The following is a 26449-nucleotide window of genomic DNA, read 5'->3' as shown; positions in this document are numbered from 1 at the left end:
TTTCATTTTTTCTTATGGCTGAACAATATTCCTGTGTGTGTGTGTGTGTGTGTGTATCACATTTGCTTTATCCATTCATCCATCGATAGATAATTTGCATTTTTTATGGACACACCCCATGGCATATGGAAATTCCCAGGCCAAGGACTGAATCCAAGCCACAGCTGCAGCAATGCTGGATCCTTTAATCCACTGCACCAGGATGGTGATCAAACCTGCACCTCTACAGTAACCCAAGCCACTGCAGTCAGATTCTTAACCCACTGCACCACAGCAGGAACTATCCCACTTACATTTTTTAATGGGTGAAAAAAATCAAAATAATATCTTGTGTCATGTGAACATTACATGAAATTCACATTCGGTATCCATAAATAAAGCTTTATTAAAACACAGCCATGATAGTATCAGTATTGAGGAGACTAGGCCTGAGAGGTTGATGAGTGCTGAGTTTAAAATGACTGAGGAGTTGGTAACTATGAAGGGTCTGCATGGAACTACTCTGGGTCAAATATTTTTGAAGAAGTTGAAAAAACACTTAGTATAACCTGAAGTAGGATCTGCTAAGGTGTGTTATGAATGGTGATGTTAAAAATATGCATTGAGACAGATAAAGAATTAGTGAGCAAACATACAAAACTTGTGAAAATACAAGGTATTTCACTCTTATGGTTATTCATTACATTATCAGCAGTTATATTGCAGATGATATTTCAATCTCTCATGTGTTATTAATAGTGTCAATGGGGAACTTCATTCGCTCTCATTAACTTAGCCATCACAGTTTTATGAACTTTTGTCATAAATAAAAGCTGGATATCCTAACTTTCCTTTAAAAAAAAAACCACAGCCATGATCAGGAGTTCCCTTCGTGGCTCAGCAGAAACAAATTTGACCAGAATCCGTGAGGACGCAGGTTCAATCTTTGGCCTTGCCAGTGGGTTAAGGATCTGGCATTGCTGTGAGCTGTGTCATAGGTTGCAGATGTGGCTCAAATCCTGTGTTGCTGTGGCTGTGGCATAGGCCAGCAGCTACAGCTCCTATTTGACTGCTATCCTTGAACCTCCATATGCCATAGGTGCAGCCCTAAAAACCAAAAAAAAAAAAAAGTCATGATCATTCACTTATGAGTGTCTATAGCAATTTTCATGCTACAATGGCAGATCTGGGATGTTTCTATACTTATCTGGCAGTGATGGTTAATTTTGTGTGTCAGATTGACTGGGCCATAGGATACCCAGCCAACTGATCAACCATGGGTTCTGAGTGTATCTGTGAGGCTGTCTCCAGAGTGATCAGCATTTGAACTGATGGACCAAGTAGAGCTGATGGTCCTCTCCAATGTGGATGAGCATCAACCAATCCATTGAGAGTCTGAATAGAATAAAAATGTGGAAGCCAGTTAAATTAACTCAGCCTATTTGAGCAGGGATATCAATCTTCTGCTCTCCACACTCATGGTTCTCAAGTCTTCAGACCCAAATTGGAGTCCATATTATCAGCAGTCTGGTTCTCAGGTCTTCCAACTGTACCACTGGTTTTCCTGGGTCTCCAGCTTGGAGATGGCAAGACTGTGGGACTTCTCAGTGTCCACTATCATGTGAGTCAGTATCTCATAATAAATCTTCGTGTGTGTGTGTGTGTGTGTGTGTGTGTATCCTATCAGTTCTATTTCTCTAGAGAACCCAGACTGAACACTGGCCCACAAAATCCAAAATATGCATGTCATGATCTGAGTTTTCAAACTTTGTGAAACTTGGTGTGAGGATGAAAGAAGATGGTGTCTGTCAAATGGTTTATACTTCAACTACACAGCTATAGAGACATGACCTAAAGGACTCTTTTAGCTTCTAAATCAACTCTAACTGCACAAAATTACTTTACCTCCCCCTGAGAGCTCCATGAAGGCAGGACATGTGCGTCTCTTGATCTCTGCCTTGGACATGGTGAGTAATAAATATTTATGACTGAGTGACTAAATAAACCCATAGAAAACAGAACAAAACAATTAAGAAATCCAGACTCTGGTGTGAACATCCTCATTCTTTTGGATGTTGTTTGTATGAATATCTCTTGAGGCTGGTTTTCCTGATCATAGACCTTCAGCATCTTTCAGAGTCTTTGTAGGAAGGAGAGCCTTCAGAAAAGGGTTTTAACCAACGTGGCTGAGGCATTGGGCCACAGCTAGCCCTTGATCTGCTGATAGTTTTCCGAATGCACTGTGGGGCACAAAAAAATTCCAAATTTTGCAGGAATTGAGGATCAAACATGTCCACCACAACTTCTTTCACATGCTGACACAATGGATTTCTGGAAATACACATGACAAAGTCTTTTTTATCCTCTCTCAATGGCTCAAAGAATAATACTTCAGATCTTCCATGGAAGTAGAGGATATACTTCAAAAGATTTTTTAATTAACCTAAAAATAATATTTTAGATATGTTACATAAGGCTATAGAAAGATAATCTAAAAAGCTTCCTTTGAAAAAAAGAAATAAATTTAAGAAGACTTTGATCACTTAATTTCCTTGCCAGATGGGTGTGTCAGGGTAAGGTCAAAAGTCCTACCAGATTGCTTTTTGGTAGACCCAGGTCTTTCTCAGGAGTTCCATCACCCTACATTTTCTAACCCTCAAGTTACAGAATATAAGAGTAGTTAAATATACTACCAAAAAATATCTATCTTTTCAAAATGTATGTCCTGGTCCCTCTGCTTCAAGGTTTTGAAACATTGCTTTCTGCATAGAGTCATAAAAAGAAGCAAGTGGAAAATTAATAAAATATTAGAAATTTTATCTCTTGTGAATCACCTGAGATGTAAAGGAAGAAGCATTCAATTCTTCTTTTCCCTATCATCACCATCCCCAATATGAGTTATTTATTCCTAGGTCTGTAGGAAGCTCAGGGTAATTTCAGGTGCTTGAGATGGGCAACTTCATATACTTATCTCTACTCAAGAATTTTATAAATATTTGCACTTCAGGAAACTAGACAGAACTAAACACAAGCGAAAATACTTTGTTGTTCCTAAACAAGACTACAGGAAGCCACAGAAGAGATACCATAATGAGAGGGACACATTTCTACATCTTTTAAATACCAGAGACACCAAATTTTAGGAGACAGTAGAAAATAAATTCAGCAGTGGATTTGTTTCCTCCTTTGACAGTGAAAAGAGCCAATCAGATTACTTGCATTTAAGAATCTTTCATTGGCTATATAATGCCATTACCGTATTTCTCTGCACAGAAAGTACATTTCTTTCCTCACGGCATATATCATCTCTGAGGGGATGAGGATAATGGTAAATATTTATTTAAATATCTACAATATGAGGCAGATTTTGATGGTTCTACAATAGTTCAATGAAACCTATGCATAATAGGCATGCTAGGCAGAATAATGGTCCCCCAATGACGACCACATCCTAATTTCTGGAACTTATGAGTATATTACTTTACAAGGAAAAGAAATGAATTTTGTAGTATAATTAATTTAAGGATCTTGAGATGGGAAAATCATCCTGGATTCTTCAGATGAGCCAATGGAATGATCAGGGTCTTTAAAGGGAAGGAGGTAAATATAGAGTCAGAGACATGGAAATAAATATAATGACATAAGCTGAGAAGAGAGAGAGACTTTATGCTATACTAAAGGCTTTGAACATTGAGTGGAGCATGGGGCCAATAGCCAAGGAAAGCAGGCAGCCTCTAGGAGGTAACAAAAAAAAAGCAAATATTCCCCTAGAGACTCCAGAAAGAATGCAGTTCTACTGACACCTTGATTTTAGCCCCCCCAAAAAAAAACTATTTTGGACTTTTAACTTTAAGATCTGTAACATAAATTTGTGTTGTGTGTAGCAAGATATCTAGGGTAACTTATAACAGCAATAGAAAATGAACACAATTGAAGTACAGAGGTGGATATTGTACTGGGATTCTAGAGTAAAGGAAGTTCAGAGCCTGCTCAGGGATTCTCAGGAATGGTGTTATGGCCTTGCGAAGCTGAGCTGACTCAAGAACATGAAGGCTCAGAAAAAATACAAGATTTAAATGTTAAGCAAGCAAAATACAATAGCCCAAATTAAAAAAAAAATTGGAAGCAACCAACAGCAGGATACAGGAGGCAGAAGAATGAATAAGCAAGGTGGTGGATAGACTAGTGGAAATCACTGATGCAGAAGAGAAAAGAGAAAAAAGGTTGAAAAGAAATGAGGACAGTCTAAGAAAACTGTGGGACAATGTTAAATGCACCAACATCCATATTATAGGGGTGCCAGAAGGAGAAGAGAGAGAGAAGAGGATAGAAAAAAAATATTCAAAGAGATAATAGCCAAAAACCTTCCTAACATGAGAAAGGAACCACTCACTCAAATCCAGGAAGCACAATAAGTACCACATAAAATAAACCTAAGGAGGAACACAATAAGACACATATTAATCAAACTGACCACAATTAAAGACAAAGATAAAATATTGAAAGCAGCTTTAAAAAATTTAATTTTTAAAAAAGAAAGCAGCTAGGGGAGTTCCCATTGTGGCTTAGCAGTTAATGAATCCGACTAGGAACCATGAGATTGTGGGTTTGATCCCTGGCCTGCTCAGTAGGTTAAGGATCTGGTGCTGCTGTGAGCTGTGGTGTAGGTTGCAGATGTGGCTCAGATCCCACATTGTGTAGGCCATCAGCTACAGCTCTGATTAGACCCCTAGCCTGGGAACCTCCATATGCCACAGAAGTGGCCCTAGAAATGGCAAAAAGACAAAAAAGAAAGAAAGAAAGAAAGAAAGCAGCTAGGGAAAATAAACAAATAACATGCAAGGGAACCCCAGTAAGGTTATCAGCAGATTTTTCAGCAGAAATTCTGCAGGCCTGAATGTAGTAGCATAATGTACATAACATGATGAAAGGAAAAAAACCTCCAACCAAGATTAATTTCCCAGCAAGCCTCTCATTCAATTTTGAAGGGAAATCAAAGCTTTACAGATAAGCAAAAGCTAAGAGAATCCAGCAAAACTAAACAAGCTTTACAACAAATACTAAAGGAACTTCACCAGGCAGAAAAGTAAAAGCCACAACCAGGAAGAAAAAAATATCACAAATGACAAGGCTCACAAGTAAAGGCATATATACAGTAAAAGTAGGAAATCATCTACACACAAATATGCTACCAAAATCAGAAACTGTGAGAAGAGGAGGGTACAAATGCAGGACACTGGAGATGCACTTGCAGTTAAGAGACCAACAACTTAAAACAATCTCGTGTATATATATATATATATATATATATATATATATATATATATATATATATATTCCTATATCAAAATTTCAGAGCAACTGAAAACAAAAGATCTATAATAGGTACACACACAAATAAGAAAAATCAACTCAAATACAACACTAAAGAAAGTCCTCAAACCACAAGAGGAGAGAACATGAGAAGAAAAGAAAAAAGAGCAACAAAAACAAATCCAAAACAGTTAATAAAATGGCAATAAAACATACATATCAATAATTACCTTAAGTGTTAATGGACTAAATGCCCTGACCAAAAGATATAGACTGGTTGAATGGATAGAAAAACAAGATCCATATATATTCTGTCCTCAAGAGACCCACTTCACTTCTAGGGACACATACAAACTGAAAGTGAGAGGCTGGAAGAAAACATTCCAGGCAAACCGGAATCAAGAGAAAGCTGGAGTAGGAATACTCATATCAGACAAAATAGACCTTAAAATAAAGAATAGTATAATAGACAAGGAAGGACATTACATAATGATCAAAGGATCAATCCAAGAAGATATAACAATTGTAAATATATATGCACCCAACATATGATCACCTCAATATATAAGGAAACTGCTAACAACATTAAAAGGAGAAATTGATAATAACACAATAATAGCAGGAGACTTTAACACACACTTACAGCAATGGACAGATCATCCAGACAGGAAATCAACAAGGAAACACTGGCCTTGAATAAAGCATTAGACCAGATGAACTTAATAGATGTTTATAGGACATTCCATCCAAAAGCAACAGAATACACATTCTTCTCAAGTGCACTGAGAACATTCTCTAAGATTGATCACATTCTGGGTGACAAATCAAGCCTCAGTAACTTTAAGAAAATTGAAATCATATCAAGCACCTTTTAAAACCACAAGGCATTATGACTGGAAATCAACAAAAAGAGAAAACTGCAAAAAACACAAACATTTGGAGACTAAATAACATGCTACTAAACAACCAATGGATCACTGAAGAAATCAAAGAGGTATTTTTTTAATACCTAGCAGCAAATGACAATAAAGATACGACACTCCAAAACCTATGGGATGCAGCAAAAGCTGTTCTAAGAGGAAAGTTTATAGCAATACAAGCCTACCTCAAGGAAAGAAGAAAAAGCTCAAATAAACTACCTAAATTTATTTACATCTAAAGCAGCTAGAGAGAGAATAGGCAAGACCCAAAGTTAGTAGAAGAAAACAAATCATAAAGATCAGAGGAGAAATTAATGAAATAGAAATGAAGAAAACCATAGAAAAGATCAATGAAACAAAAAGCTGGTTCTTTGAAAAGACCAACAAAACTGAGAAACCCTTAGCCAGACTTATCAAGAAAAAAAGAGAGAGGACTCAAATCAATAAAATTAGAAATGAAAAAGGAGTTCCCGTTGTGTCGCAGTGGTTAACGAATCTGATTGGAACCACGAGTTTGTGGGTTTGATCCCTGGCCTTGCTCAGTGGGTTAAGGATCTGGCGTTTCCATGAACTGTGGTGTAGGTCACAGACACAGCTCAGATCCCATGTTGCTGTGTGTGGCATAGGCTGGCGGCTACAGCTCCGATTAGACCCATAGCCTGGGAACCTCCACATGCCATGGGAGTGTCACTAGACAAGGCAAAAAGACAAAAAAAATTATTTAAAACAAAAGAAATGAAAAAGGAGAATTAACAATGGACATCGCAGAAATGCAAAGGGTCATAAGAGACTACTATATGCAACTATATGCCAATAAAATGGAAAACCTAGAAGAAATGGACAAATTCCTAGAAAAGTACAATCTTCCAAGACTAAACCAAGATGAAAGAGAAAAGATGAATGGACCCATCACAAGAACTGAAATTGGAACTGTGATTTTAAAACTTCCAATAAACAAAAGTCCAGGCAGATGGCATCACAGGTGAATTCTATCAAACATTTAGAGAAGAGCTAACACCTCTCCTTCTGAAACTATTTCAAAAAATTGCAGAGGAAGGAACACTCCCAAACTCATTCTATGAAGCCACCATCACCCTGATCCCAAAACAAGAAAAAGATACCACAAAAGAAAATTAAGGTCAATTTCACTGATGAATGTAGCTGCAAAAATCCTCCACAAAATACTAGAAAACCACATCCAACAATACATTAAAAGGATTGTACATCATGATCAAGTGGGATTTATCCCAGGGATGCAAGGATTCTTCAATATCTGCAAATCCATCAGTGTGATACACCACATTAACAAACCGAAGAATAAAAACTATATGATCCTCTCAATAGATGCGAAAAAGCCTTTGACAAAATTAAACACCCATTTCTGATTAAAAAAAAAAAACCTTCAAAAGGTGGGCAAAACTGGAACCTACCTCAACATAGTAAAGGCCATATATGACAAACCCAGAGCTAACGTCATTCTCAATGGTGAAAAGCTGAAATAAATCCTGCTGAGATCAGGAACAAGACAAGGATGTGCATTCTCACCACTACTATTTAACATAGTTTTGGAAGTCCTAGACACAGCAATCAGAGAAGTAAAAGAAATAAAAGGAATCCAAATTGGAAAGGAAGAGGAAAAACTACCACTATTTGCATATGACATAATACTATACCTAGAGAAGCCTAAATATTCTTCCAGAAAACTGCTAGAGCTCATCCATGAATTTGGCAAAGTCATAGGATACAAAATTAATACACAGAAATCAACTGCATTTCTATATACTAACAAGGAAAGATCAGAAAGAGAAATTAGGGAAGCAATCCCGTTTACTTACCATCACATCAAAAAGAATAAAATACTTTGGAATAAACCTACCTCAAGAGACAAAAGACCTATACTCTGAAAACTATAAGACACTGGTGAAAGAAATCAAAGATGACACAAACAGATAGAAAGACATACCATGCTCTTGGATTGGAAGAGTTAATATTATCAAAATGACAATACTGAAGAATGTAGATGCAAAAATCCTCAAGAAAATACTAGCAAACCAAATCCAAGGCAATTTACAGATTCAAGGCAATCCCCATCAAATTATCAAGGACATTTTTCACAGAACTCGAACAAAATATTTTAAAGCTTGTTTGGAAGCACAAAAGACCCAGGATAGTCAAAAACATCCTGAAAAAGAAAAATGGAGCCAGAGGAATCAGGCTCCATGACTTCAGACTATACTACAGAGCTACAGTCATCAAAACCATACGGTACTTGCACAAAGACAGACATACAGATCAGTGGGACAGGATAGAAAGCCCAGAGCTAAACCTACACACATACAGTCAACTCATCTATGACAAAGGAGGCAAGAATATACAATGGAGATAAGACAGCCCCTTCAATAAGTGGTTCTGGGAAACCTGGACAGCCACATGTGAAAGAATGAAATCAGAACACCTCCCAACGCCATACACAAAAAAAACCTCAAAATGATATAAGGCCTTGATATAAGGTCCTTGATATAAGGCCAGATACTATAAAACTCTTAGAGGAAAACATACGCCAAACACTCTCCGCCATAAACGACAGCCAACATCTTCTCTGATCCACCTCTTAGAATAATGACGATAAAAACAAAAATAAACAAATGAGACTTAATTAAACGTAAATTTTTCTGCACAGCAAAGGAAACCCTAAACAAAATGAAAAAACAACCCACAGAATGGGAGAAAATATTTGCAAATGAAGCGACTGACAAGGGATTAATCTCCAAAATTTATAAACACATTCTGCATCTCAATACCAAAAAAACAAACCACCCCATCCAAAAATGGGCAGAAGATCTAAACAGACACTTCTCCAAAGAAGACATACAGATGGCCAACAAACACATGAAAAGATGTTCAACATCACTAATTATTAGAGAAATGCAAAACCACTATGAGGTACAACCTTACCCCAGCCAGAGTGGCTATCATCAAAAAGTCAACAAACAATGGACTGGGAGCTTGGGGTTAATAGATGCAGACTATTGCCTTTGGAATGAAATAGCAATAGGATCCCTCTGCGTAGCACTGGGAACTCTGTCTATTCACTTATGTTGGAATATGCAATGTGAGAAAAAAGAATGTATACATGTATGTGTTAACTAGGTCACCATGCTGTACAGTGGAAAAAAAGATAAAAGGTAAAAAAGAAAAGTCTACAAATGGAGTCTTGTCGTGGCGCAGTAGAAATGAATCTGACTAGGAACCATGAGGTTGTAGATTCAATCCCTGGCCTCGCCCAATGGGTTAAGGATCTGGCATTACCGTGAGCTATAGTGTGGGTCACAGATGCAGCTCGGATCTGGTGTTGCTGTGGCTGTGGTATAGGCTGGCAGCTGTAGCTCCAATTTGACCCCTAGCCTGGGAACCTCCAAATGCCACAGGTGCAGTCCTAAAATGCAAAAAGAAAAGAGAGTGACATGATTTTATCTGCATTTTGAAAAGATAGTTATGATTTCTGTGTAAAAGATGCATTGGGAGGTGACAAGGGTGGAAAGAGTAGTCAGGAAGATATTGTAGTTGTTCAGGAAAGTGACAATAGCAGCCTGGCTAAGGAGGAATTGATGGAGGTTAAGCTAGATGGACAAACTGGGGACATACTAAGAAGATAAGGACAATGGAATTGAAAAATGGGTAGGATGTGATGGGAAATAAGATAATTGTTGTAACTAACTTTTAGGTTCCAAACTTGTGCCACAGGATGAATTGTGGCACCATGCGGATTAAAAAAGACACCATGGGAAAGGATTGGACTAGGGTAAAGATTGCAACACTTGTACTGGAAGGCTGAGATGAAGATGTCTTTGAGATGTCAAAAAAGTCAAGTAATCCTCTAGAGCTCAGAGATGTCAGAAGTAGAGAAACATAGTGGCTATCATTTGTTTCTAGCTGATGACTGAACCTAAGGAAGAAATATTATTGTCTAGGAAGAAAGTATTTAATGCAAATCAGAACCAATCCATTAGATAGAACTATAAAGGAAACAAAAGAGAAGAACAAGAGAGAATGGAAGAAAGACATGGAGGGGCATGTACATAATCTAGAGGGAATAAGGAAGGAGTGTTTCATGAGAAGGGAGTGAGAAAGTTTCATGAGAAAGGTTCTGAAAGGACTTTTTGGGAGATGGAGATCATTGTAGGTCTAAGAGATATTTGCTTTGGTGGAATGATGGAGGAAAAAAGCTATATTTTGACGGGTTGAAGGAGTGGTTTTAAGGCAAGGAAATGGAGACAAGAGTGAAAAGTCAAATCTCAGCTGGTAGCTAGAAGAAGGCCAAGTAGTACAAGTTTGTAAGATAGAAGAGGACCAAACATGTTTCCATGACTATGGGAAGAATACTGTTGAAAAGGTGAGGGAAGGAGAAAGGGAGGGAGGAAGAGAGAAGGGGAGAGGGGAAGAGAGAGAGAGAGAGAGAGGGAATATATGTGAACAATAATGTAAGGTAATTGATAAGGCATGAACGATGGGATCCAAAGCACAGGTGGAAGCATTGTCTTCAGAGAGAAGAAGGAAAGTTGTGTCAATATGGAGAAGGTGCATGCTGCTTGGTACAGTTGATGACATGGAATTCACAAAGTGCCATCAATGATGACTGATTTCCTCTGTGAAATAAGTGATTGAGATATTTCTTAGAAAGGGGGAGGAGATAGAAAATTCAGTAGTGGAACCAGTTCTTATGGAGGTTGGGTGAACAAGTTAATGAGATGAATGCAGAAGGAGTTTCAGGCAAATAATAAGCTCCTGTAAACAGGAAAGTAAATTCAAGGGATTTAACAAAAGATGGAAGAAGTGAGAAAACATCAGTAAAAGAAGTTTATAAGTCTAAACTAGTAATTGTTCTTAGTGGTCTTTGCAATGACTTATCCCATGTAATTACTGCTTTTCCTGCCTGGTTTTACATTGGGTAGAAGGTGACAAAAATATTAGGCAGCCTTGTTAAAAATAAAAGTCTAATGTGTCAGATGACACACTTCTGTTTAATGCATAAATAAGTACATAATTCAAGCCCCCATTTCTGCATTTTGGAAGGGGTGCTGCTGAATGAGTGTTACATGGAAGAAGGTGTAGAGGAAAAGGATAGTATAATGTGGATCTGAGTGGAATGTGCCTTGCCAATTCAGATCATTGATTCTTGTGTATTTAGTTAACAATGCATGGCACATAGCAGCTGTTCAATAGGGTGTGGATATATGAATCAAGATAAACACAGTTCAGAGTTCCCATCATGGCTCAGTGGTTAACAAACCCGACTAGTAACCATGAGGTTGTGGGTTTGATCTGTGGCCTCGCCCAGTGGGTTAAGGATCCAGCATTACTGTGAGCTGTGGTGTAGGTTGCAGATGTAGTTCTGATCCTGTGTTGCTGTGGCTGTGGTGTAGGCTGGCATCTGTAGCTCCAATTCGACCCTTGGCCTGTGAACCTCCATATGCTGCAGGTGCAGCCCTAAAAAGACAAAAAACAAAACAAAAAAAAAGATAACCACAGTTCCCTAAGCAGTGAGAGTGGAATAGATTTTCAAACAAACTGAGACCATTGCAAATGGTTAATGAGTCAAGGAGTAAAACCGAGTGTGAGCCATCCTAGGACATCGTCTATTGCATACCTAGTTGTCCAGTGGTAAAGCATGTGCTGCACAAGTGGATCAGTTAGTGACATGCTGTGTCAGCAATGTGGGATCTTGCAGCACTATATTTGCAGGCATCAGATGTGGTCTTGCTGGATAGTGTGTACTTCTCAGACTTGGATTTGGTTATATCGATCCCTTTGAACCATTTCCCATATTGCTCCCAGACCTGCAGAGGGAAATCACACGCTGGGTCAACTCACTGAAAGGAGTGAGGTTGGGGAAAGTCCTGAGTGGGAGTCAGACAGTAGTACCTGTTGGCTGAGGAGGCAATACACCAGGAAGATGAAGACGCCCTGCAGGCTGTTGATGATGGTGAAGAGGTAGGCCATGACGTGGGCAGCTGGTCCCACCTGCAGGATTCCCAGACACCATGTGCATCCCAGGATGAAGAGCTGAGCTGTAGCTTTAAATGTCAGCATCCTGGGTAGGAGGAGAAAGGAGGCTCATGATGCACCCTGAGCAACACAATCAAGGCCATTCTCATCTTTGACCCATGCATGCTTCTGCCTTCCCCTGTTGGTAATGAGTTTACAGACTGAATTGTGATTAGCTTTGATATTTACTGTCAATGATTCTCCACAATAGAAATGTCACTCACGTCCAGGATGGCACTTTAATTTGGATTGAAGAGGGTAGTGACACTTCATAATATAAGCTGAAAAAAAAAAAACTATAATTCTCCGTGGAGATCCCTAATTTCATTCAACCAATATTAAGTCCATTATGTACTGTGTTGGGGTCTCAGTATTAAAAATAACAAAGGAAAAATTACTACTATCATAAAGCTCACAGCCTATTCAAATGACTGATACAACCAAACAACAACATGCAAATTTTGGAAAAGATTATAAAAACATGAAAGAAAGCACATCATTTATGTCCAAGGGCCCCTGGAGAAAAGGGCTACCTAAGCCTCATAGGAGATTTGATGTTAGCTAGTTTTTTTTTTCCAGGGAGAGGAATGGAAGAAGGGTGACAAGGAGCTTGAAATGAGAGTGAAGTATGAAAGTATGCTGGGTTGTGGGAGCAGTCACAGATTTTTCTAAGGACTTCATGGGAACATATTTGTTCTTTATCTTTTTGTCATAGGACTGATGACAAAAGCCCGAAGATTGTTTCTGAGGGAGTCACAAGCTGGGCTTAGAGATGGACACTGTACACCACTGGATCTGAACTGGCTTCCATAGAAGGACAGCTGCATCTGTTCTATTCTGGGTTCCCTCAGAAGACTCTAAGAAGGGGCACCAGGAACTGTCCAGGCTCACAGCTTTGCTCTTGGGACCACACTTCTGCGGGCTTGTCAGCTGCTGTTCCATCTTACCTTGTGTTCTGGAGGGTGGACACATCACTGTTGAGGGAAGAGAGTTTGCTTTTCAAAATCCAGAGGGTCATCAGAAAGAAAGCTAAATTGACCTTCAGGAAACCACAAAATGTTTATTGAATAAAATTTTGATCCTTTATCTAATCCATCCAACCTCAATTCTGCACTTAAATTCCATGTTTAGTAACCATATATTAGAGTGTGTAGTTATCACCATAGGAATAGTCTTAGAAAACCAAACTAAACCCAGACCAACCCAGGAACATTCCTGCTCCCATCACCTCCTCACCCCCACCCCACTTACAATTCTGCTCTTCTGATAGCCCTCAGCTGAGCATTAATGATGCTTTGATGTCATCACTCACCAAGAAGATGGAACAGACTGGTCCAAGGAAACTCCATTTAAATCCCTTTTCTGAGTTGAGCCAGCAGCTAAGCAAGGGAGAGAATGTGAAAAACTCATTGGTCCTTAGAAATCTAGAATGATTGTGTAAACTCATTCATTCATCAAAAAAATATTGAGTCTCTGTTCTGTGTCAGGCTCTGTGGTTGGCTCTGAAGATAGAGTGGTCAAGAAAATAAACAGAGCCTTAATCTCATAAATCTCAAATCAGCAGGAGACATACAATTAAATACATGATGAAGTTGAAATAAATATGGGAGGTGATGATAATATATAATTGAATGTCATGCTTAGTTTGGGTACTAAAGGATTAGGATGGTTAGAGAAGATTCTAACCATCCTAATTCAAAGGAAACATTTCAGCTGAGATATGAACAAGTGGATCTTTGCTGTGATAAACAGTGTGGAAAGAGGGAAGAAATCTGTATATGTGTTTGGTTTTGAGAGTCATGTGAACCAACATGGTTTTAAGGTGACTTTCTTACACTATTCAGTTTAATTTTTTTATCTGCTGCAAAACCCATGCTCTGAGTTTTTATTAATATATTACTTTATTGAGATATATTTCACATACCATGAAATTCACCCATTAAAACTGTACAGTTTAGGGGAGAAGGATCAAGATGGTGGAGGAGTAAGACATTGTACTCACCTTCTCCCACAAACACATCAAAAAAAAAACACATGTAGAACAATTCACACAGAACATCTGATGAATGCTGGCTGAAAACTTGAACCTCCAAAAGGGGCAAGAAACCCTCAAAATAACTGTGTAGAACAAAAGAACAAAGAAAGAGAGAGAAGGGATCAGGAAAGAACTAGCACTCCTGAGAGGGAGCTCTTAAGGAGAAAAGGAGCTCACACCCAGGGAAGCCACCTAACTGATGGGGAAATCAGCCAAGACAGAGAGACCTCAAAGTTTCACGAGAAAAGTGAAGCAGGTGGACTGAGGAGGGCAAAGCAAAGCAAGAACCAAACAATATCTGCACCACTGCCCCAGACACCACAGCCTGAGACTCTTGGGCAGACGCTTAGTGCTGAAACTCAGGCTCTGGAGGTGGATTCCAGGGAGAGAACTAGGGTTGGCTGTGTGGAGTCAGCCTGAGGGGCTAGGTAGCAGTGTGCCACTGGCTGGGAGCAGAATGCCAGAGCCAAGGGAACCTGGGAGGAGGTCTAGGCCTGCAGGAAATGCAAGGCACCATTGTTGGGGAGGGTGAGAGGAGGAGGGGTGGACAGCCATAGGAATCTCATTCCCTGTGCATGCACAGGACCTCAGAGGGTGGAGAGGCTCTGACACAGCCTACTGTTGGTGAGACAGCACTTCTTGCAGAGTCTACAGGTGGCAGGGACAAACCACAGCAGTTATCTCAGAACCAGAAGGAAGCATGGTCCACCACCACTAGGGGTCTGTGAACAGGCTCCACCTGCAACCCCAGTCAGCTCAGCAAAACAAGAACATTGCAAATGAGCACCACTGTTGTTGCTCTCACTCCCCTAGAAACACACCTGCCCTGCTGCTGCCACTGCCAAATACTCCAGGCAGCACCCACACATTCCTGACCACTGTTCACTTCCCAGGACCCTGCAACTAGGAGCAGCTTGTGTACACATCCTGTATGAACGAAGTGGGATGAGGTGATTCTTCTGTGATCTACAGGTGGCAGGGGCAAACTATCGCAGTTATCTCTGACTCCAAGGGTGGTGTGGCCTGCCACCACCAGGGGCCCACGAACAGGCACCACTTGCAACCCCAGTCAGCTCAGAGGGCACCACAGAGGAGGGCATTGTGACTGAACACCACCTGTTGTTGCTCTCACTCCACTGGGAATTCACACACCTTATCACTGCCACTTCCAAATGCTCTGGACACTGTCAAAATCTGCCTGAGGCTCATTACCACTTCCCAGGGCCATGCAACTAGGAGCAGCCTGTGGCACCTTCCCCCAGGCCCTTGCTACTGTCAAAAGCCCAACAACCAGTCAATGACTACTAGCCCTTCCCATTGCATCCTTCTCCCTAGAAACACACTCAGTACCCTGTCAAGGGGATATTATAATAAAAATGGCAAAAGTTAAAGAGAGGATTCTAAAGATAGCAAGAGGAAAACAAAGCATTAAGTATAAGGGAATCCTCATAAGGCTGTCAGCTGATTTCTCTACAGAAACACTACAGGCCAGAAGAAAATGGCAAGATATATTCAGAGTTCTAAAAGGGAAAAATTTGAAGCCTAGAATACTCTAACCAGCAAGAATATCATTTAAAATAGGAGAAATAAGAAATTCCTCCAACAAACAAAAGCTAAAGGAGTACAGAAATACTAAACCAATTCTAAAATAAAAACAGAAAGGGCTTCTCTAAATGAAAAAGAAGCAAGAAGAAACAAGATGTAGAAAATCCCGATTGGAAAGCAGTCACTTATATAAGCCAATATACAGATGTAAAAGGGAAAAAAAAGCTATTGTAAAAATGACAAGAAACACAAGAAACAGTGAAAGGAAAAACATGAAAATGTTAAAAAAGGACTTCAAAATCATAAAATATGGGGAAGGAAAGTAAGAAAATCCAGACTTTTTTATAGTGTGTTAGAGCCTATATGATTAACAAGCTATAGCAAGCAGATATAGGAAGTTGTTAACATACTTGGAAAACAGGGTAACCACAAATCAAAACCAAACATTACATTCACAAAAACTAAAAAGAAAAGGACACAAGGGAAATCATACAACCAAGAGAGAAAGGAACAAAAGGAGAAACATAGACTGAACTGGAAAACAAGGCTTAAAATGGCAATAAATACATACTTATCAATAATTACCTTAAATGTCTGCCAAGACCAGCTCAGCAGGATGGGGCTGAAGAACAGGTGCTATGGACCTTAAGGAAAAAAAGTTAACATAAAACAAGACACAGAGGAGTTCCCGTTGTGGTTAACGAATCCAACTAGGAACCATGAGGTTGCGGGTTCCGTCCCTGCCCTTGCTCAGTGGGTTAATGATCCGGCGTTGCCGTGAGCTGTGGTGTAGGTTGCAGATGCGGCTCAGATCCCACATTGCTGTGGCTCTGGTGTAGGCCGGTGGCTACAGCTCTGATTCGTCCCCTAGCCTGGGAACCTCCATATGCCACGGGAGCGGCCCAAGAAATAGCAAAAAGACAAAAAAAAACCAAAAAAACAAAAAAAAAAACAATACACAAGAGACATTTATCTTAAGTAAAGGTGGGAACCGGGGGACTCAAGGTCTCAGGGACCAAGAGCCCTGCCTCAAGAAACCACACTGCTTTTATTGTGCTCTTGAGGATGACATCAAGCGGAAAGGGGGTTGTAGGTGCAGGATATAGGGGTTTTTTATTATTTTAAATGTCTTTTATTATTTTAAAAGTCACTTAGCTGGTAGATGGTTAAACCTTTACTCTAAATTTTAGGCATTTAAGAATCATTAGCATTTGAGTTAGCTATCTATGCATAGCATTTCAGAGAATCCTCAAGTCATTTACCATCACTGTGACTGTTTCCCAAGCAGGAAGATGGGACAAAGTAAGGGGGGATAAGATGGAGTTTTCAGCAAAGAGGCTAAGAAAATATTATAAAAACATGTCTCGCAACAAATGTCAATGAACCAAATGCTCCAATCAAAAGACATAGAGTGGCAGATTGGATAAAAAAGCAAGAGCCTACAGTATGCTATCTACAAGAGATTCATATTAAGGCAAAGGGAACATACAAATTGAAAGTGAGGGGATGGTAAAAGATATTTCATGAGAATGGAAAAGACAAGAAAACAGGAGTTACAATGCTCATATCAGACAAAATAGACTTTAAAATGAAGCTCATAAAGAAAGACAAAAAAGGACACTATTTCATGATGAAAGTATCCATTCAAGAAGAGGATATTATAATTTTCAATATATATATGCTCCTGATATAGGAACACCCAAGTACATGCAAGAAATAATAACAGACATAAAAGGAGAAATTGATGGAACACAATAATAGTAAGAGACTTTAAAACCCTACTCCCATCAATGGACAGATCCTCTAGACAGAAAATTAATAAGGCAACACAGATTCTACATGACACAATAGTAGAGTAAGACTTCATTGACATTTTCGGGACACTATACCAAAAAAAAAAAAAGAACATACATTCATTTCAAGTGTACATGGAAAATTCTCAAGGAATGACCACATACTGGCACACAAAATTAACCTCAACAAATTTAAGAGTATGGAAATCATTTCAAGTATCTTCTCTGACAACAGTGGCATGAACTAGAAATCATCCACAGGAAAAGAAATGAGAAAAAACTGACTACATGGAAAATAAACATGCTATGAAAAACCAATGGGTCAATGAGGAAATCAAAAAGGAAATTAAGAAATACCTCAAGACAAACGATAATGAAGACACAGGCAAAGGCACTTCTTAGTGGGAAATTCAGAGAAATACAGGCCTTTCTCAAAAAAGAGGAAAATTCTCAAATTGACAATTACCCACCATCTAAATGAATTAGAAAAATAACAGGAGTTCCCGTCATGGCTCAGCAGAAATAAATCTGACAAATATCCATGAGGATGCAGGTTCAATAACTGGCCTCACTCAGTGGATTAAGGATCCAGCATTGCGGTGAGCTGTGTTGTAGGTCACAGACACAGATCATATCTGGCATTGCTGCAGCTTTGGTATAGGCCAGTGGTTAGAGCTCCAATTCAATGCCTAGCGTGGAAACTCCAAAAGCTGTGAATGTGGCCCTAAAAAGACAAATGATAGATAATCTTTTAAATTTTTTTAAATAAAAAGAAGAACAAACAAAACCTGAAGTCAGCAGAAGGAAGAAAATCATAAAGATCAGAGAGGAAATCATTAAAATAGAAATTCAAAACACAATAGAAAAAATCAATAAAACCATGAGCTGGTTTTTTGAAAGGGTAAATTGACAAACCTCTGACCAGACTCACCAAGAAGAAGAGGGAAAAAAATCCAAATAAACAAAAAGGAAATGAAAAAGGAGAAATCTCAACAAATAGTGCAAAAATACAAAAAAAAAAAAATAAGACTACTATGAACAAGTATATGCCAAGAAATTTGACAACACAGAAGAAATGGACAACTTTCTAGGGACTTACAGGCCACCAAAACTGAATCAAGAAGAAATAGATCAGTTGAACAGACTGATCACTAGCAATGAAAATGAGTTATGTAATAAAAAACACTCCCTCCAAACAAAAGTCCAGGACCAGATGGCTTCACAGGCAAATTCTACCATACGAAGAACTTATACCCAGTCTTCTCAAAATTTTTCAAATGGTTGGAGAAGAAGGAACACACCCAGAGACATTCTATGAAGCCACCATCACCCTAAAACCAAAATAGACAAAGATAGTGTGAAAAAAAGTATAGGCCAATAACTTTGATGAATACAGATGCAAAAGTTCTCATCAAAATTTTAGCTGAACGAATCCAACACATATTAAAAAGTTCATACACCACACCACAACCAAGTGGAATTTACCCCAGGTTCACAAAGATGGTTCAACATATGCAAATCAATGGATGTCATATACCACTTTAACAAAAGGAAAGTCAAAAAACACATGATCATGCCAATAGATGCAGAAAAAAGCATTTAACAAAATTGAACAACCATTTATGATAAAAACTCTGATCAAAGTGGGTATAGAAGGAACATAATTTAATACCATATAAACCATTTATGACCAACCCACAACAAATATAATACTTAATGGAGAAAAGCTGAAAGACTTCCTGCTAAAAGCTGGAACAAGACAAGAATGCCCACACTCACCACTTTTATTCAACATAGTATTGGAAGTCGTAGCCACAGCAATCAAGCAAAAAAAAGAAATAAACATATCCAAATTGAAAAAGAAGAGGTAAAATTTTTACTGTATGCAGATGACATGATAATATTACAGAAAACCCTAAGGACTCAAAACAAAAACTACTCAAACTGATCAATAAATTCATCAAAGTAGCAGGAAACGAGATTAACATTCAGAAATTGGTTGCATTTCTGTACACAGCCAATGAAATATTAGAAATGGAACACAAAAATACAATAACTTTTTTTAATTGTACAGTTGCATTATTTAATTATAATTATCATAAATTCTTTGATGGAGAGGAAATCAGAATCAGATCTAAGGAGACTTCAGCATTCCAAGAATGATGTCAAATGACCCCCTTCATGGTAGATTATGCACTTATTTACTATGAGATATATTTCTTCTCCAAAGATTCCTTGTTTGTGTATCAATTGTAGATTTTTGGTTTGCAGTTATTCTAAAGTTTTGATATAAGATTCTATATGTATATGAGATTGTTTTAAGTTGTTCTCTTACTGTCAAGTTCATCTGCAGGGTCCTGAATTTGTACCCTCCTCTTCTCATGATTTCTGATTTTGGTGGTGTAATTGGGCATGGATGATTTCGTATGTTTACTGTATATATACCTTTACTGGTGAGCCTTGTCATTTGCGGAATTGTTGTTGCCTGTTGCTGTGTTTTCTTTTCCGCCTAGAGAAGTTCCTTTAGGATTTGTTGTAAGGCTAGTTTAGTATTGCTGAATTCTCTCAGCTTTTGCTTATCTGTGAAGGTTTTGCTTTCTCCTTCAAATCTGAATGAGAACCTTGCTGGGTAAAGTAATCTTGGTTAGAGGTTTTTTCCTTTCATCACATTGAGTATATCATGCCACTCCCTTCTGGCCTGCAGAGTTTCTGCTGAAAAATTTTCCAGATAGCCTTATCGGGGTTCCCTTGTATGTTATGTGTTTCTTTTCCCTAGCTGGTTTCAAGATTTTCTCTTTGTCTTTAATTCTGGTCAGTTTGATTAATTTGTGCCTTGGTGTATTCCTCCTTGGGCTTATTTTATATGGTACTCATTGTGCTTCCTAGATTTGAGTGAGTGGTTTCGTGCTAGGGAATTTTTCAGCTGTTATCTCTTGGGATATTTTTTCTGTCTGCTTCTCTCTCTCTTTTCCTTCTGGCACCCCTATAATACGGATGTTGGTGTGTTTCACATTGTCCCAGAGTTCTCTGAGACTCTGCATTTGTTTTCAATCTTTTTTCTCTTTTCTGGTCTGCATCCATAATTTCCACTAATCTGTCCTCCACCTCATTTATTCTTTCTTCTGCCTCCTATATTCTGCTGTTAGCTGCTTCTAGTGAATTTTTTACTTCAGTTATTATATTTTGCATCTCTTCTTGTTTATGTCATGTATCTCTTTGGTCAATGTTTCCTGTGAGTTATCCATCTTTGCCTCCAGTTTATTTCCAATGTCTTGCATCATCTTCAGCATCCACAATCTAAAGTCTTTTTCCTGGAGGCTGAGAATCTCCTCATGGCTTAGCTGATTTTCTTGGGTTTTTCCTTTCTCCCTCATCTGAGTTATAGTTCTCTGTCTTTTCATTATTATAGGTTTTTGGCGTGGTGACCTTTGTACAGATAATAGAGTTGTAGCCTCTCTTACTTCTGATGTCTGCCCCCCATGTGGCTGAAGTCAGTATTGGGGGCTTGCTGTAGGCTTCCCAATGAGAGGGGCTGATGCTTGTCCCCTGGTAGGTGGAGCTGATTCTAATCCCTCTGGTGGGTGGGGCTTTGTCTCTGGATGGGATTAGAGGCAGCTGTGTGCCTGAGGAGTCTTTAGGTAGCCTGTTTACTAAGAGGCAGGGCTGTGATCCCACCTGGTATGTTGTTTGCCCTGGGGCTTCTCAGTGCTGACTGACTGATTGGTGGGGCCAGATTTTCCCAAAATGGCCACCTACAGAGAAAGGCAGCTGCTGAATAGTCCCAAGAGCTTTGCCTTCAATGTCCTTCCCTCACAACAAGCCACATTCCCCCCTGTTTTCCCAGGAAGTCCCCCCCCCTGTTTTCCCAGGAAGAACTGCAGTCAGGTTTGACCCAGATTTCCTTGGAGACTTTGCATTTCCCTGGGACCCAGTGCAGGTGACAGTTCATTTGTGCCTTTTAAGAATGGGGTCTCTGTTTCCCCCAGTCCTGTGGAGCTCCTGCACACAAGCCCCACTGGGCTTCAATGTATGATGCTTCAGGGGCTCTTTCTCCCAGTGTCGGATCCCTGCACGTGAGGGTTTGATGTGGGGCTCACAACTCTCACTCCTGTAGGTGAGTCTCTGTGAACCAGTTAGTTTTCAGTCTGTGGAGCTTCCCACCCGGGAGGTATGGGGTTGTTTATATCATGAAATCGCCCCTCCTACCTCTTGATGTGGCCTCCTCTTTTTCTTCTGGAGTAGGGTATCTTTTTTAAGATTTCCAGTCCATTTGGGTGGAGATTGCTCAGCCTGTAGTTGTGAATTTTGTTGTTTTTAGGAGAGAAGTTGAGCTCCAGTCCTTCTATTCCACCATCTTAATCTGGACTCAAATATACAGTAACTTTTAAAATCACACCCACAAAATTAAATACTGAGGAATAAACCTGACCAAGCCGGTGAAAGACTTATATATTGAGAACTATAAAATACTAATCAAGGAAATTAAAGAGGATTCAAATAAATGGAAAGGTATTCCATGCTCCTGGGTTGGAAAAAATAATATCATAAAAATGGCCATACTACCCAAAGCAATACACAAATTCAATGCAACCCCTATCACATTACCCATGACATTTTTCACAGAACTAGAAAAAACAATCCAAAATTTTATCTGGAACCATAAAAGACCCAGAATTTCCAAAGCAAGACTGAAGAACAAAAATAAAGCAAGTGGCATAACACTCAGACTTCAGGTGATAGTACAAAGCTACAGTAATCAAGACAGTGTGGTGCAGGTACCAAAACAGACATATAGACCAACTGAACAGAATAGAGAACCCAGAAATAAACCCAGACACTTATGGTCAATTAATCTTCCACAAAGGAGGCAAGAATATAAAATGGGAAAAAGTCTTTTCAGCAAGAGGTGCTGGGAAAACTGGACAGCAACATGTAAATCAGTGAAACTGGAACACACCCTCACACAATGAACAAAAGTAAATTCAAAATGGCTGAAAGACTTAAATGTAAGACAAGACACCTTAAAACTCCTAGAAGAGACTATAAGCAAAACATTCTCTGACATCAACCTTATGAATATTTTCTTAGGTCAGTCTCCCAAGACAACAGAAATAAAAGCAAAAGTAAACCAATGGGGGAGTCCCCATCATGGCACAGCAGAAACAAATCAGACTAGGAACCATGAGGTTGCATGTTCAATCCCTGGCCTCATTCAGTGTGTTGAGGATCTGGAATTGTCGTGAACTGTGGTGTAGGTTTGCAGACATGGCTTGGATCTGGTGGTGTTGTGGCTCTGGTGTAGACCAGCAGCTACAGCTCCAATTAGACCCCTAGCCTGGGAACCTCCATATACTGTGGGTGAAGCCCTAAAAAAGGACAAAAGACAAAAAAAATTAAAAATAAATACATAAATAAATAAACCAATGGGACCTAATCAAACTGACAAGCTTTTGAACACCAAAGGAAACCTTAAAAAAAAAAGAAAGAAAACCTACAGAATAGAGAAAATAGTTTCAAATGATGCAACTGACAAGGGCTTAATCTCTAAAATATACACACAACATACAACTCAACAGCAAAAAAGCCCACAAAACTAATGCAAATACTGCCAAAAGGCTTGAATAGACTTCTCTCCAATGAAGATATATGGATGGACAACAAGCACATGAAAAAATGCTCAGCATCACTGATTATTAGAGAAATACAAATCAAAACCACCATGAGGTACCACCTCATACCAGTCACAATGGCCATCATTCAAAAGTACACAAATAACAAATGCTGGCAGGGGTGTGGAGAAATGGGAACCCTCCTGCAATGATGGTGGGAATGTAAGCTGGTACAGCCACTATGGAGAACAGTATGGAGGTACCTTAGAAATGTATATATAGAACTACCATATGACCCAGCAAAACCCCACTCTTGGGCATATATCTGGACAAAACTCTCCTTAAAAAAGACACATGCACCTGCATGTTCATTGCAGCACTATTCACAATAGCCAAGACGTGGAAACAACCCAAATGTCCATCGACAGATGATTGGATTAGGAAGGTGTGGTATATATACACCATGGAATACTACTCAGCCATAAAAAAGAACAAAATAATGCCACTGGGCAGCAACATGGATGGAATAGTGAGTGAAGTAAGTCAGAAAGAGAAAGACAAATAACATATGATATCACTTGTATCTGGAATCTAATACATGGCACAAGTGAAACTTTTCAGAGAAAAGAAAGTCATGGACTTGGAGAATAGACTTGTGGTTGCAAGGGGGAGGTGGAGTGAGTGGGATGGATTGGGACCTTGGGGTTAATAGATGCAGACTATTCTTTTGGAATGGATTAGCAATGAGATCCTGCTGTGTAGCACTGGGAACTATGTCTAGTCACTTTGATGGAGCATGATAATGTGAGAAAAAAGAATGTATACATGTATGTGTAACTGGGTCACCATGCTGTACAGTAGGAAAAAAATTGTATTGGGGGAAACAAATTTTTTAAAAAATTAAAAAAATTTTAAAAAGAATGAATACTATACATGACTGGGTCACATTACAGTAGAAATTGATAGAACACTGTAAACCAACTATAATGGGAAAAAAATCATTTTAAAAACTGTACAGTTCAGTGATCTTTAGAATATTCAGTGTTGTGCACCCATCACCATATTCTAACTTTAGAACATTTTCAACTCCTAAAAAAGATACTTCATTCAAATTTGCAGTCACTCCTCACTCCCACTTTTACATACCCCCAACCCCAACTCTAGCCCCAAGGTACCAGTAGTCTGCTTTCTTTTTTAATTTACTTTTCATTTTATACTGGAGTATAGTTGATTTACAATGTTGTCTTAGTTTCAGGTGTATACGAAAATGATTCAGTTACACATATACATATATCTAATTTTTTTCAAATTATTTTACTAGATAGGTTATTATAGAATATTGAGTAGCATTCTTTGTGCTATACAGAATGTCCTTGTTGATTATCTGTTATATATACAGTAATACGTATGTTAGTCCCAAACCTAATTTATCCCCCTCAACTTTCCACTTTGGTAACCATAAGTGTGTCTTCAAAATCTGTGAGTTTGTTTATGTTTTATAAATTTAAACGTATTAGTTAAATAATTAGTTAAATAATAATAATGAACTTAGTTCATTGTATCTTTTTTTAACATTCCACATATTAGTGATATCATACAACATTTGCCTTTGACTTACTTCACTTAGTATGATAATATCTAGGTCTATCTATGCTGCTGAAAATGACATATTTCTTCATTTTTATGGCCAAGTAATATTCCATAATGTATATATACCACATGTTCTTCATTAACTCATCTGTCAATGGACATTTAGGTTGATTCCATGCCTTGGCTATTGTAAATATTTTTGCAATGAACATTGGGGTGCATGTAACCTACATTCTGTCTCTATGGATTTGCCTATTTTGGACATTTCACATAAATAGAATCATACAATATGTTATCTTCTATGACTAGATGCTTTCACTTGACATTGTGTTTTCAAGATTAATCCACACAGTAGCATGTTTTTATGGCTGAAAAATCTCTTCATCCCTTTTAATGGTTGTATAATAATCCATTGTATATTGGAATGCTGAATTTTGTTCGTTTCCAATTTTTGGCTCTTTTGAATAATGTTGCTATAGCCATTCATATACAAGTTTTTGTGTGAACATATGTTTTCATATGCTTAGAACATATACCTAAGGAGTGGAATTTCTGAGTCACATGGTAGCTACATATTAAACCTTTTGAGAAACTTTTTACAGGAGGCTGAACTAGTTTTATTATGACCAGCAATTTTTCCCCATCCTTACAAACACTTTTTATTGTCAGTCCTTTCTCATTTTAATCACTTTATCAAATAGGTATTAAATGACATCTCATTTTGTGGTTCTTGATTTTCATTTTCTCAATTACTATTGATGCTGAGCATCATGTGTTTTTTGGTTATTTAACCATCTCTGGAGAAAAGTCTATTCCAATCTATTTTTGGGGGGGTTATTTGTCTTGTTGAGTTATTTAATTTAATTTTACCAGCAGTGAAAAACATAAGTTCCCTTATTGAGTAACAAGTATAACCAAGGCAGAGACATTTTTAGTCTAATGCTCAAGGTTTATGGATAGACAGTGACAGTATTCACTCTTGTTTTAACATTAGAGTAAAATAAAGAGCAAGGCAAGGCATGTCAGGACAATGCAGTACATTGAAAAAAATGTAAGCAAGAAAGTACAGAAGTGTCAAAGGACACCTGGGAAGAGCACAGATGATGCAGGTGAACATAAACTTTAGCAGCATGTTGTAGATAAGAGTACACATCCTGGGAGACTGATTTCCTGAATGAAGGAGTGAGGACCTTGGTAAACTTGCTCTCCTATGAACACAACAAAAATCTAAGCAAAACAACTAAAACCAAACATTTCAAAATCTTGGCAATTACCCAAAGCCACAGAACAAGCTTAGTGGTGGAACAACCAAAAGTTGATAGCACTGCAGAGAACAAAGAGATATATTTTTGAATCTCCATTAAAAGCACCATCATCATCACCCTTAGAGCATAGTTAATATTTTTTCTGATCCTTTAGCTCTCTGGGAACTCCTTATTCTTCAAGTTTGGTGGCTATTTGATTTGACTGAGAGATGATCTCAGTGGGAAACAAAATGCTTACACCTAGGGCATTACCAAAACAAAAGCAAACTGTTATTATCACCAGCTGCCCAAAGCTGTGATTTCAGATGAGGTCAACAAGAATTTTTCTTGGAATGTAGAAGGTAATAGTGAATAC

The 26449-nt window shown here is 38.6% G+C and overlaps 1 protein-coding gene across 7 annotated transcripts in view; it reads right to left on the bottom strand.

Annotated features, from left to right (window-relative positions):
* Positions 1-363: 363 nt before the first annotated feature.
* LOC100518417 (adhesion G protein-coupled receptor E2) overlaps positions 364-26449 on the bottom strand; it is a 66701-nt gene continuing 40615 nt past the window's right edge. For 4 of the 7 annotated variants that reach the window (XM_021083675.2, XM_085012611.1, XM_085012612.1 and 1 more), the window contains 5 exons: positions 13570-13636; positions 13205-13296; positions 12135-12303; positions 11860-12049; positions 364-2422 (listed from right to left, as the gene is read on the bottom strand). In XM_021083675.2, the coding sequence (XP_020939334.2) occupies positions 11903-12049; positions 12135-12303; positions 13205-13296; positions 13570-13636 (475 nt within the window). In that variant the 3' untranslated portion in view covers positions 364-2422; positions 11860-11902. Of the gene's footprint in view, positions 2423-11859; positions 12050-12134; positions 12304-13204; positions 13297-13569; positions 13637-16422; positions 16482-26449 lie in introns of all 7 variants that reach the window. The other 3 variants (XM_021083673.2, XM_085012613.1, XR_014837508.1) reach the window with 2 other exon arrangements.

The sequence above is a fragment of the Sus scrofa genome, chromosome 2 (assembly GCF_054392235.1).
Source record: "Sus scrofa isolate SSC_HxYL_T2T_F1_AM1 chromosome 2, Sscrofa_HxYL_maternal_Yorkshire_Landrace_v2.0, whole genome shotgun sequence".
NCBI classification, from domain to species: Eukaryota; Metazoa; Chordata; class Mammalia; order Artiodactyla; family Suidae; genus Sus; species Sus scrofa.
This window is presented reverse-complemented; position numbering and strand designations above follow the sequence as displayed.